The sequence below is a fragment of the Antechinus flavipes genome, chromosome 5 (genome assembly GCF_016432865.1).
Source record: "Antechinus flavipes isolate AdamAnt ecotype Samford, QLD, Australia chromosome 5, AdamAnt_v2, whole genome shotgun sequence".
NCBI lineage: Eukaryota > Metazoa > Chordata > Mammalia > Dasyuromorphia > Dasyuridae > Antechinus > Antechinus flavipes.
Window position 1 is genome coordinate 234,771,495 of NC_067402.1, and position 14,696 is coordinate 234,786,190.

A 14,696-nucleotide genomic window follows, 5' to 3' on the forward strand; every position below is an offset into this window, starting at 1 on the left:
AAAAGATCACTGGTAATTCTGGAAAGAATTATAGCAGTAGAGTGGAAAAATTAGAAGTCAGTTTATAAAAACCTAAAATATGATTGAGAAAACAAGGCAAAAGTCTAATGGGCAAGGCTTAGAACTTAAGCTATACCCCAGGAAGAATTCCTAATTTAATTCAAATAGACACAAAAGTAGATTAAAAATTTTTGTCCACCAAAAAGGTAATGAAGCAAATGGTTCATTTTCATATAGCTGAACAAATTTATCTGACATCTAGTCTTTTTTCTAATTTTTGAATCCTGATGACAATTACTTTGCATCTAAACATGTAAGTCTATTAAAATGTGTCTTTTAAGAAATTCATTCAAATTTCAAAATTACTTTAATTGATTTATTATCCTCTTACCTCTAAGTGATAAGATATATTTTAATATCAGAAATACAATCATAAAAGTGATTAGGAAACTGAAGAGAGGACAAATTTTCTTTTGTTGAAAATAATGATACTAATAAAAAAGACATACAAAATGTATTACATTAAATTCAAAAACAGAATTCCAAATAGTTTTTCTTTCAAGTATATAAAGAATCTAACAACTTTTATGAAATCATTGAACATACCTATCACATGCTTTTGCAAAACAAGACCAATGATCCGAAGACAAATGCACTCCAACTGCTGAGTTATCTAAAAGGAATCATAAAATAATATATGATAAAATTTGTGTAATATATTCTAAAATTTCTCATGAACATGTTTATACACAGGATGGAAAGATATACACATAACTGATTTATGCCTAATATATATACATTGTCCTTTATTCCACACTCTTCTCTCAAAAAAAGAATTCATTAATATTTCCTTTAATAGTTAAAAGTCCAATTAACTCTGAACTAGAAAAACATAGAAGTGGATTCTATAACTGCTTACCTATAAAATGAGGCAACTTGCAAAGGATAAGAGAATGATTAAATAATTTATGATGCATATGAATATTACTGTGCAGTAAGAAATGATAAACATGAAAATATAAAGGATAAGAAATATGAATATGAAAAATTAGAAATCGGAAAATAATATATGCAATGACAACAACGTAAATGAAAAGAACAAAACAAAAAGTGACATCAAACCCTGTATAACCCAATTTGGCCCTAAAAAAAAAAAAAAAAAAAGAATAAATGCATTTATTTATTTATTTGTTTGGTGGCAAAGTAGTAAGAAATTATGGGTATAAGACTGAATTTATTGTCAAACAAAACTGATATCTTGGTTAATTTTATTCAATTGTTTTCTTTTCCTCTTTCTTTTTTGATTCTTTGAAACAAGGGATGGCTTTTTCAGGAGAGGAAGAAAAATATGATTCTAAACATGAAGGTAATGTAAAATCAAAACATATCAAAAAATTTTAAATGAGGGGACCTGGACTAGATTATCTCCGTATGTTGTTCAGGGCAATAAATTTTGAAACAATTCACTATCTTTTTAAAAGGCTTATAATTTTTTTTCAAGATTTTTAAAATTTGAATTTGTAAACATTTTTATTTTCCTTTCCAAATTTTCCCCCTCTCCATCTACCAATTGGAAAGATAAAAAATATAATATCCTTTATACAGTATACATATTTTCAGTAAGGAAAGAGATAAAATAATGAATCTCTAAATTTCTGATTTACTGTAGAGGACACCATCATGTTCTGACTAATCTTTGACTCCTTATTCTTTCTTATCCCCCAGGAATTGTCAATTTTATCTTCATAATATTTCTCCCATATTACACTCTCTCCATTTCACCACTACTCTGGAGAAGATGAGCATCATTTCACACCTGAGCTACATCAACAGCCTGCTTGTTGGTCTGCTGGCCTTGAATTTCTTTATACTCCAATCCATGTTCAACTCCAACACAAGTTTGATCATGTCATCTACCATACTCAATAAATTTCAGTGGTCCCTGACCTTTAAGAACAAATATATCCTAGTCTACCCAATCTTTCCAGTTTTCATACACATCTTCAACTCCATGGATTCTGAAATTTGGTTACACTAGCCTCTATTTTCTGACTATTTTACTGACAGTCCCTATAGTTGGAATATTCTTTCTCTTCATCACCCTCTGTGGGCTTCTTCAGGTTCCTTCAAGCTCCACCTAAAATCCTACTTTCTACAGAAAGCCTTTCCCTATCCCTTTTAACTATAAACTTAACTATAATCCTCTGCTGATTATTTCCAAATTATCATTTACATAGCTTATTTGTACATAGTTGTAACAGGTCACCTCCCCCATTATCTTTTACATTTCTTTGCATGTTAGAATATAGTAGAGTAAGACACAAAGCAGGCACTTAATAAACATTCATTGCTTGACTAGCATCACAAAGAGAAGACCTTTTTTGCTTACAATTTGTTTTAATAAATATTAAATGGTACAAGCCAAATCAACATTTCAAAAATGAAAATAGATAAAAATAATGTGTAACTATTCTTTATTATTCTTCCTTTTACTTTTTAAAATATACTATTATCCTTTCTGTAAATACAAATTTTATTTGAAAGTAAACTTGGGGAGACACTGAAATAAGTTTTTAATATACATTTTTATTAACATTTTTATCTCTTTAGATTGATATAAAATTTTAACATAGTAATAAAATAGAATAATTTAAATTTAAATATCAGACTTAAGAAAAATGTACCTCTTTATGATCTTCCACAACTGTCAAAATAGTGTCGATAGTATGTAAAATTCCCATAGCCATAACCGTTTTGTCCTCTACTTCTTCATATTCATCACTATGAAGAACTTTGACAAATATCTCAGCCTGTAAATTAAAATTTAGTTACTATTTTAATATTCTTTCTTGTAAAAAATTAGCAAATAAAGGATATTGGATGAGGAACATCAAATAGCACTCTTTGAAATCCTAAGTCTAAATCCTTTTTTTTTTCTTTTTTTTAAATTTATTTTTAAAATAACTTTTTAGTGACAGAACCCATACTAGGGTAATTTTTTACAGCATTATCCCTTGCACTCACTTCTGTTCCGATTTTTCCCCTCCCTCCCTCCACCCCCTTCCCCAGATGGTAAGCAATCCTTTACATGTTAAGTAGGTTACAGTATATCCTAGATACAACATATGTGTGCAGAACCAAACAGTTCTCTTGTTGCACAGGGAGAATTGGCTTCAGAAGGTATAAATAACCCGGGAAGAAAAACAAAAATGCAAGCAGTTTATATTCATTTCCCAGTGTTCTTTCTTTAGGTGTAGCTGCTCCTGTCCATCCTTGATCAATTGAAACTGAATTAGCTCTCTTTATCGAAGAGATTCCTAAGTCTAAATCCTGTCCACTGATAGCTACATCAATCTATCATATTTTAAATGTGGCCAAATTTTATTATCTGTGTCAATAAATATCAGAATATTCTTTAAAAAACAAATTTCTCTTAAATTCTCTAAATATTGTCTAAAAAAAACCAAATCCTACAAACAATAACAAAATTTCCTTCATTTAAATCATTTACTGGAAATAAAAGATGAATTTTAAACTTCTCTTTTTATACCTTCTACTCAGAATGGGTGAACACAGAAAGAAAAAGCAAATAACAGAAGAAAAAAAAGAGGAAAAATAAAATAAAAAATAAACAAATCCACACATTTAGTAATAAGCACAAAATAATATGGTTAACAGTAATTTATATTGTTTTTAAATATTTTAAATACTGCTAGAATTTATGGCAATCTTTATTTCTTTTAAAAAACAAATAATTTATTTTAATGTTACATAAAAACCTTTAAAATCATATGTAGCCATTAGAAAAGTCTATAAGCTTAATGAACATAGTTTCAAAATTTTGTTACAAGAATAGTAAAAATATAAATATAAATTCTTTCTCATTTCAACCCCCCTTTTTGAGCATTCCAATTCTATTTCTATTTATAAACTAGAGTGTTTAAACTGATAATCTGAAACTGGAAACCTTGTAAGCTAAAGAAAAAGATTCTGACGTGAGAGGGAACATTATATCAAACAGTCATTTCTATAGTGACTTGGTTTCATATTTAATTACATCCACAGTCATTAATTAAAGTCCAAATTTTGGAACTTAATTTACTTGTAATTGGCAGGATTTATTATAAAACAATTAAAATTGGGTTCTTGCTTTTAGTCTTGAATGAAGTTCTGTTATCTTACCAAATGCTGGGTCATGTCCACAGCGAAAGTAGCCACCTCTTGACTGTACTCACAGATCATCTTTTGGATGACATTGGTAACATCGTCATTTTCTGTCTCTCTAACAATGTGTAATAGTTCTTGCATGACAGGCCTCACATGTGGCTTCATATATTCTTTGGCTAATTCAATCAGATAATAAACAAAATTAAGAAAATTTTAAAAATTCAAAATGAAGTTATTCATACAAACAATATAACTGTGGTATTAGTAAGGGAAGCAAATACAAACACTAATTGTATTTCAAAGGATGCTGTAAGAATATTATATTTCTAGATTCAAAAGAAAAACAAAGTAAATAGATAAGATTTTCATTATGCTTTCCAAATTATATTTCCTAACACACTTCAGTAATCAATTGGGGAGAACTCTGGAGATTGAAGAGGAAAAATATGGAAGTCAGTGTCCCATAGCTAACACTAGTCAAGGGATCAAAGCTATATTCAAGTACCTTTAAATAGGGCAGAGAATGTATGAAGTTTGAAGTTGACTTCAAAGATTTCTTAAAAATGTAACAATAAGCAGTCATCTATTTTCTTAGAGAGTTCTCTTTTCAGTCATTTGCCTCCAGAGAAAGGACTATGAAGATTGAATGTGTATCACAATACAGTATATTCATCTTTTTTGTTGTTATTGTTGTTTACTTGCTTGTTTTTTCTTTCTCATTTCAACTCCCTTTTTTGATCTGATTTTTTTGTGCAGCATAAAAATATGTTTAGAAGAAATGCATATGTTTAATCTATATTGGATTACTTGCTATATAGGGGAGGAGATAGGAAGAGAGGGAGAAAAATTTGGAATACAAAGTTTTACAAGGATAAATGCTGAAAATTATCTTTACATGTACTTTGTAAACTAAAAAAACTATTATTATAAATAAATTTCCGCTCCCCAAGGCAAAAAAAAAAAAAAAAAAAAAGAATTATCTTCTCTTTCCTTGAATATACTATATTCACTATCTAGACATATCAAAAAATCATACTGAAAGGGATAGCTAACATAGAAGGAATGGCAGAATCAGGATCCAAAAAGATCTTAACAAGATAGAACAAGAACAAAATGTAGTATGAAATTTAGTAAACTATGCTTAGGATTAAAAAATCATCTTCAAGCACAGTAACAAACTGATATCTATCTCTTAGTTCATCTGACAAAGATCTGGAAGTATTAGTAATCTAACAATTCAAAATAAGTAAACAATTTGGAAACAGAAATCAAAAATGTGATTTTATTTTTGTTGTTGTTTTATTCATCCTTAACTTGTTTGAAACTTGAGAAATGATATTCCCTTTGTACTCTGCCCTTGTAAGAGCTCATTTGGAGAAATAAATTTAGTTCCAGGCACCAAATTTTAAGGAAAAAATCAATAAGATTAAAAAGTATCCAAAAGAGAGTTACTCCAAAAGAGAATGGAAATCATGGGATCATAGTATATGACAATTGGCTGAAGGGATGTTTAGTACAGAGAATCAAAGATTTAAAAGGGTAATGATTTTACCCCCTTTTACATATTTACATATATTTACATATATGCTTTTACATATTTGGGAGTCTTCTATATAGAAAGAGTTGACTTGTTCTGCTTGTATCCAGATAGAAAAATTTGAAGCAAAAAGCAGATTTTTTTAAAAAAAAAGAAGAAATGGAGTTGATATAAGGAAAATTTTCCTAATAATTAAAAGCAACCAAACGTGGAAGGAGCTGTCTCTAGACATCAGTTACCCTGCCAGTGCAGGTTTGAAGCTCTTCAAACAAAATTACATAATTATTTGTTGGGCATGTTGTAAAGGATGTTTATTCAAGTATGAATTAGACTAGACAGTCTTCTGGCTCTTAAATTTTGTAATTATGTAATAAGTGAATTTTAGAAGTGAAGGATTCCTTATAAATTATGTACTTCAGTTTCTTCATTTTACAAATGAGAAAATTGTGATCCAAAGAGATGAAGTTACTTATCCTAGGTAACACAATGGCATAGTTGAGGCAAGGATGCCTGTGACTCTCCTGCCCCAAAACCAAAAGGACTCTTTCTATCACAATAAACTCCATGGAAGCATTAAACAGGATGTTCTACTACAAGTAACACAAAACCCATTCTTAACATCCTATAGTTTCAAAGTTTTCCTAACTTTTCCTCAGAGATCTTCAGGTCTCATTTCCCAATCTTGAAGTTAGACACTAAGCCAAGGAACCCCTTGTGGGAGATAGAAAGAAGGATAGCAAGAAAACAATTTAAGAAGAGAGAAAGAAATAAACAAGTACCAATTAACAGATTTTGACCTTACCTTGTTCCTGGTTACAAATTAATGACTGAAGAGCAACTGCAGCCTCTACCTTGACAGGCATCTCCTTATCTTCAATGAGGCTCTTTTTTGTTAGTTCAACTGCATTTCTTAGATTGAGCTCATTATGAAATATCAAAGTACTAAATGAATGAAGAACCCAACAGGACTGTAGTATAAGAAAATAAATGGGAAGTAATTATATTTATCATTATGTATGTGAAAATTACTGAAGAGTTTAGTGATATTTGGTAAACTGTTAAATTTACATTTTAAAAAATGTCATCTTAGTTCTTTCAAAATGTTTGATACATTTAAATGCATTTTAAACAGGACAGGAGAAACAAGTTATTTATGTTATGGAAAATTAATTATCAATATTGTGCCACACAAAGATTCATGATGATAAGCTCGAGATGCTTTTCATTACTAGGTTAATTCCCCCATGCCCTTTCAAGCTTTATACACTTGCTACTTTGGTTATCCCTGACAGCATCCTGATCTACTCTGTTTCTTCCCTATGCAGAAAGGAATTCAATTTTCAAACATCACTGCCTTATGCTGCTATCTGTGAAACAGGTACACACCTACTTCAGGTTTTGAAAAATATTTTTTGCTGGTAATGATATAGTCTTAAACTCCTGTCTAATTGCCTAAATAATAGGAAGTAAGTTATAACATCATAAAAAGTCTCAAAAGTTAATGCTTGTCTTCAGCAAACTATAAAATGGAATTACATCTGAAAATTCTTAGCAATTCTTTTCTTCCATTAATACTTATATCTGATAATTAAATCTCAAACCATGGTTACAGAGAATTGAAGTCATCTAAGAATCCCATACTAAAGCAGGCTGGTATGACCAATTAGAGTGAAAAATCTGCTTTGTAATTTTATTTCTAGGTGTGAGGATCATGATTGAAGAAGATAATTTTCAACCTAATTCCATTCTTCATTCTCCCAGGAGAATTCCCATTCAGAAGGTCTATCCCTCCCGTTATCTAACTCAAATTCACTATTTGAATTTGTTGTGGTGTGAATAAGGTTATTAACATTAATATTAGATTTGGTCTTCCTCCTGCCACTTACTTATAAATACCATAAAAACAGATTATTTACTTCTTATTTAAAGTTCATGTAACTTTTTGAACCTCTCATTATTAGGATCCTGTTTCTGATATGACAGATGAAAAAAATGAATTAATATTTCACAAACTAAATTGATTTAGTATCTTTTGGATACTTTTTAATCTCATTGATTTTTTCCTTAAAATTTGATGCCCAGAATTAAATTTATTTCTCCAAATGAGCTCTTACAAGGGCAGAGTACAAAAAAGCACTAAATCATGCTTTTTCTGGTTCAAATTACCAGGTGCGTCTATTTCCCCAAATTTGTTGAGTAATCACCAGCATACCCTCCCAGAGGAGTAACTTTGCAGATTCCAAAATAATAACAGTAATTACAGATAATTTTGTCTAACATGGTATATAAAGCACATTCTGCACATTTGCCCTGTGAGGCAGGCAATATGCAAATGTCATTATCCACACTTTACAGCTGAAGAAACATCTGATCATAATTTTTAAAATTCCATTTTTTTCTCTGTCTTAAGACACCTAAGCCTATCCTTTATTTTTGCACTGATCTCCATTCTCTTTCAGTTCTCTCATAATGCCTTATCAGGCCTCAACTCCAACCATCTGCTAATTTTGCTCCTATTCCATGCTGCAGAAGGCACACAGAAAAACATTACAAAGCTGTGCTGAGCTTTGTATAAAATACAAATTTATGTTGCACAATCTCAACTGAGCCCTCAAAGCAACAATTTACACCTTCCTAATCATCTTACTATACCACTCACCACAGAGTCTATTTCAAATTTCTTCATCCCAAAGCAAGCCTTCCATGGCATCCCATCCCCCAATCCTCTAGCTGAAGACCTTGCCTCATACTTCACCAAAAAATGATTGAAATCATTCACTAAGAGCTCCTTCTACTTCTCTTCCCCTCGTCATCATTTCTCCAATTTTCTTCCTTCCCCCATACTTATTATCAAAAGGTGGTCCTTCTCTTTGCCAAAGCTAATTTCTCTACATGTATTCTTGATCCCATTCTATTCCTTTCTTTTCTAGTAGACAGTCCCCTTTATCATCCTGTAATATGTTTCAAGTTTCTCCAAACCAATTTCTACTCTCCTTCCAAAATAGTCTTCCTAAAATGTGAGTCTGACCATGTCATCATCACCACCACCCCTTACTCAATAAAGTCCAGATACTTTCTAGTACTGCCTGGGTCAAATACAAAATGTTCTACAACTTGGCCTCTTTCTACCTTTCCAATATACTCACATTTTATTTGCCTCCACATAGTCTATATTCCAGCAACACAACCTTCTAACTATTCCCCAACACATCACCTAACTGCACTTTTTTATGGTCTTTCTCCCATGACTGGAATATTCATTTTCCTGATCTGTCTCCTGAATTTCCTGACTTGCTTTAAAACCAGATTAAATTTAATTTCTCCAGGAGATCTTTTCAAGGCTCCCCCTAATCTTAAATCTACTAGTGTTTCTCTGTGAGATTATCTCCGATTTATATTGCATCTGTCTTATACATAAGAGTTATAGCAATTACAATGTAAGATCTATAAAGGAAGGAATTGTACTATTGTCTTTCTTTTTATCACTTATCACAGTTACTGATACATATATGTTTAATAAATATTTGTTGACTGACCACAAAAGCACTACACAAAAAATAGAAAATAAGTGCAGAGTAGTAATACCAAATTATATAATGGAGCTAAGAAATGATTACAATACAAGGAATAGGATTAGAAATACATTGCTTACATTCAGAGTGAAGAACTTGGACTCTTGGATGAGAGTTAAAGAAAGATTTAAGCAATGTATTGAAAATACTCTTAATAATTAGAATGACTCAAAACTAGACTGAGCTATCTGATATGGTATTAAGTTCTAGATTCTGTTTGAATACAACCAGCAAGAGGAAGAGTCAAGAAATATTTTAGAGAATACTCACAGTTTAGATATGGAGCCACTTTTGAGGTCTAATGACAACTATGATTCCATTCTAAATTCCTAAAAAATCTCCTTAGGACAGAGACTACATTTTATTTATCTTAATATACCTTAATGCTTCATGTCCACTGAAAATTTGATATATGTTCTTGAACTTAACTGAAGTTATCTTTCAAAAAAGTTAAGGAAGAGAATGCCAAAGACAAAGTCATCACATCCTTTCAGGATAAAAGAACCAACCAATGAACTGATCTACTTAACTACACATCATCCAGCTCAAACTTCTCTTCTTATCAACAAGAATACCAAATATGCTATGTCTGTAAGTAACATAATAGTCTAGTAACCCTACCCAAAAAAGAAAAAAAGAAATGAGGTTTATTTGGCATGACACATCCTTAAGCAAACCCCATTCTGGTTTCTGATAATGATTATTTCCCTTTGCACAAAGACTTAAAAATCATTTGTTAATTTTTAAAATTGTTTTCTGTGTTCAGCATTCTGTGCTTAGAAAGGAATCTTAAACAAGTAAATTAAATTAATTAATTAGTAAACATACTCTTGCTCTGAGGTATCCCAGGTTAGACAAAAACAATGGAAATACATGATTCTGCAGCATTAATTCCATTTGGTCCTTGAACATACTCTTCTGTAGAAAATAAAAATGTAACTTCAATCATCTCATTTCATATTTATTTGTATGAACCAATGGATTCAATTGAATCAAATTCAAATGAATACTTCATTACAATTAGATGAAATCAAAACAAGATATATAATTTTTAAATTTAAAAATAAAGTATTTCAAATAAACTTTAGTTTTTTGTTTTTGTTTTGTTTTGTTTTTGCTGAGGTAATTGGGGTTAAGTGGCCTGCCCAGAGCCACACAGTTAGGAAGTGTGAAATGTCTTAGACTACATTTGAACTCAGGTCCTCCTGACTTCAGGGTGGATGCTCTATCCACTACACCACTTAGCTGCCCCCTAGTTGTTTTTTTGTTTTTGTTTTTTAAGAAAATTCTAGATTTCATGACTAAAAATCTCTTTTCATAGTCTTCTTATGAAAATAGTTTCTCAATGAAAAACAAATTCACACGGGGAAACTAGAGTGGATAAGAGCAGCAACTCTGGAATCAGGAGAACGAATTCAAATATGACATCAGCTACTTAACACTTAGTTAAGTGACTCTGGGCAAATCACTTAAACCCAAGTACTTCTTACACACAAAAAGACAAATACACATCAGTTGAGATTTTTTTCATGGAGAAATAGTATTTATTCCACTACATATAAGATTACTATGGAGAGAAATTAAAAAACCAAGAGGGCTTCAAAGGCATCACAATAATTCTACTGAAACTATTTACTGGATTACCTAGTAACTACCAACTGAAAAATTATCTGTAACACAATAAATGTTCATCAACTGATAAAGTTTATCTTTTGTGATTTATTAAAATTAGCAGGAAAAAAAAAAAGAAAGATTAGTGGCCATAAAAATTTACTAAAAATTCACATAAGAAGAACTTAGAGCAGATGAACTCTGAGGTTTCTTCTAATTTTCAATCTATAAGACTCCTTTTTTCTTCTTTTCTAGATTTCTTAAGTTGGATTTTTACAGCTTCCTGACACAAGTAACAAAAGAAATAAAAAAAAAATTCAACCCAATTAATTTTTTGTTTCTTATAAATTCTGGTTTTAAAAAAAAGCTAATATAAGAAAAGACAAAATTGTTTAAAATAAACATTCATGGGCAAATTTACTCCATTACAACAGATAAGCAATATTTACTCAAAGCATTTAAGCTTAGGAAGGTGTCAGACAAAGGTTGGCTCTTTTTTTAGTCATGTTTTAAAGTGTTCCATAGATCACATTTGTTTGAAAAATAAATACTAAGTTAATAAGAACACAGTCATCATTATTTATAATTTTTTAAAAATAACAATCTTTTCCCCTATAAAAAGTTTTAGTCTACCAAGCCACCTTTTTCACCCTCCAATCATAGTAAAAGAAAATCTTGTTAAATGTTATATTAAGAGTTTGAAATTTAAGATTCAATAAAATATCAACCTTCAATAAAATATCAGCTAGGGAACCTATTACATGCAATGCTCCATCTTTCTTCCTGGGGTCAAAGTTTGGTTCTGTAAGGATTTGATAACAGAATGACATCATTTTGGGTAACACCTGAAGAAAAGAATTACATCAGTTTTAGTGTACATGAATTCTAAAATGCCTCCTTTTAACATCACTTTTGAAAATCAAAGTTTAAAAGCAATTTTCAAAAATAAAACAATCATATTACTATGTATTACTAAAAGTTTATCAGACTAATAATGTAGATGATATAATGTGTTTAAAAATGTAACAATGTATCTAGGATATACTGCAACATATTTAACATATATAGGACTGCTTGCCATCTTGGGGGGGGGGGGTGGAGGGAAGGAGGGGAAAAAAACGAAACATAAGTGATTGCAAGGGATAATGTATAAAAATTATCCTGGCATGGATTCTGTCAATACAAAGTTATTATTAAATAAAATAAAATTAAAAAATAAAAATAAAAATAAAAATGTAACAAAATAATACTCAATATAAACCTTTTCCATTCCCCACAATACAAAAACATTCCCAACTAATTTACATCAAACAACATTGTTTTTTTCTGGTGGGTTTTTTTTTTTTTTGGGGGGGGGAGGATAAAAACTCATAGGAAAATATTTTTAAATGGACAAACTGCATACCTCTTTTCTTTTCTTTGCTGCAGTATATAACAGATTCTGAGCTGCTGTTGTTGGGGATGCATAATCTTCAAAAACATCTAAGATTTCAGATAGACTATTAGGATAATTTTTTTTCATTATACATTTAAAGCTTTTGCAATTACTTCTCACTGTACAACATAATAATAAAAGGAAAATTAAGTCTGCTATATATTTGTTTCTCATGGAAATAAGAAAGCATAGAAAAGTCCTTCAGTCCAACTGTAACTACTGAAAAAATCATCTATAAAACAATGGATGTTTATTAATTTATAAAACTTATCTGCAGTGATTTCTTAAAATTAGCACATACTGGGAAGAACTGTAGTCATGATGATTTACTGGCAATTTAATAAAGTAATATAAGTAATGAAATTTTTGGTAAAAAGAATTAAGACTTTAAGTAAGGTCTGCTTATATAATAAAAATTAGCTAGCATATTTCAAAGTATTTGAAAATATCCATTTTCAAGATATTAAGTAAGGACTATTTATATAAGAAAAATTATCTAGCATATTTCGAATTATTTGAAAATATCCATTTTCAAGACATTAAGTAAGGACTGCTTATATAAAAAAATATCTAGCATATTTCAAAGATTTTAAAATAGCTATTTTTATATGAAAAGATACTAATTCTCAGTTTAAGTATCTATAGAACTCAAAAGCAATCATTTCCTATAAGTTACTATTGAATACTAGAGACCTTTGTTCAAACAAATTATTTTAATTTATAGTAAAAATATAAACACTACCCTCTCTAATTGATGAATATGCCAATTATTCTTTACTACAATTAGCTCAATTAAAAGTGAAAATCTATACAAAATTTTGATGATTATAAATTAGTCATAAAGAATGGAAATAAAGAAAGAAGAAATATTTTAATCCTAAGTAATATATTCATGGTATACTGGAAAGGTCCAGACTTGGAATCAGAAAGACACACTTTCAAGTCCTGCCTCTATCTGATTCATATCAGTTCTATGAACATGATTAAGACACTTAACCTCTCAAGTGCTCTAAACCACTCTCCAAGTCAAAAAACAAGTTGCTAATCTAGACTAACAAAGAAGAGGTTCTACCAGGAATGCCCCATAATGATGAAATCATAAATTCAGGCAAAATAAGTATCTATATACTTCCAAAATATGACTAACAAAATATTAACCAATAGAAAATTCACATGTAGTTCCTAAATACATAATTTGAAAAAAAATGATTTAATGATATCATTGCTTAACATGAAGGATAAATTAATATGGTAAGGACACATGGGAAATTAAACAAATACAAGCTAAATACATACATAAGACAAATTATTTGAATCCAGCTTAAACAACCCATTCTAAAGAGATTTTGGATATTGGTGATGTTATACCTTTGAAAGAACCACTAAGAATTAGGAAAGTTTTGCTCTAGGAAAGAAAAACATTTTGAAACTGACAATTAAGTGCCATGGGAAAAAAGAGGTTGTGATATACTTCAACAGAATCACATGAACTACAGTTTGAGTATATTTCTAAGGATAACTGAGAAAATGTTTTGGAGGGACACTTTTATCTAGACATAAACACACAAGCACTTGAACAAGTAACTGCAAGACAGAAATGACTAGAATAGAGAGAAGACTGAATTAGCAGTTCAGAGAAACCCAATGACCAGCTATTTTCACCTTTCACAGAAATTACTCTGGCTATACTCCCCATAATAACCAATACATTACTTAATAAATCTTATAATCCATAACCACAATCATTGCTAAAGCTTTTACATTCAAGGCATGAAACTGAAATGAGAAAGATATCATACAACTTCATTTGCTTCATACAACTCTGAAAGTCTTGGGAACTATGATCAAGACAATAACAAGACATATTCCAGAGGATCAGTAATGGCGACTGCCATTCATGCCTTAATCATGGTTTCAAGACAAAGATTAAGAAATATATTTTTGGACATGGACAACATACAAATCTGTTTTGCTTGACTATACATATTTGTAACAAGAGTTTTCTTTTGATAATGTTGTTTATTTCTAATTTTTCTCAATAACACATAAAAAAATTTTGTTAACATTTGTTTTACCAAATTTTGAGTTCTACATTCATTTCCTCCTTTCCCACATCCTTCCTTGAGAATGCATGCAATGTGACATAGATCATACATGGGCAGTCAAACAAAAATTTTCATATCAGCCATATAACAAAAGAAAACAGATTTTAAAAAATGAATGGTAAAGAAAAATTTTAAAGTACACTTTAATCTGCAGGTGGAAAGCGTTTTTCAACATAAATCCTTCAGAATTGTACACACTTGTCTTTAAAAGGATGTGTTCTTCACTTGCTTACAAAAACTTAAAAAAAAAATCCTAAACAAAAACTTAA

General features: G+C 30.2%; 1 protein-coding gene across 3 annotated transcripts in view; it reads right to left on the minus strand.

Annotated features, from left to right (window-relative positions):
- IPO8 (importin 8) overlaps positions 1 to 14,696 on the minus strand; it is a 156,822-nt gene that overhangs the window by 58,184 nt on the left and 83,942 nt on the right. For 2 of the 3 annotated variants that reach the window (XR_007947783.1, XM_051962782.1), the window contains exons 11-17: positions 12,293 to 12,369; positions 11,616 to 11,732; positions 10,105 to 10,194; positions 6,507 to 6,672; positions 4,183 to 4,343; positions 2,685 to 2,810; positions 607 to 673 (exon numbers count right to left, since the gene is read on the minus strand). Coding sequence is in view for 2 of the 3 variants with exons in the window: in XM_051962782.1 (XP_051818742.1) it covers positions 607 to 673; positions 2,685 to 2,810; positions 4,183 to 4,343; positions 6,507 to 6,672; positions 10,105 to 10,194; positions 11,616 to 11,732; positions 12,293 to 12,369 (804 nt within the window). In the remaining variant the exon portion in view is untranslated. The remainder of the gene's footprint in view (positions 1 to 606; positions 674 to 2,684; positions 2,811 to 4,182; positions 4,344 to 6,506; positions 6,673 to 10,104; positions 10,195 to 11,615; positions 11,733 to 12,292; positions 12,370 to 14,696) is intronic. The other variant, XM_051962783.1, reaches the window with a different exon arrangement.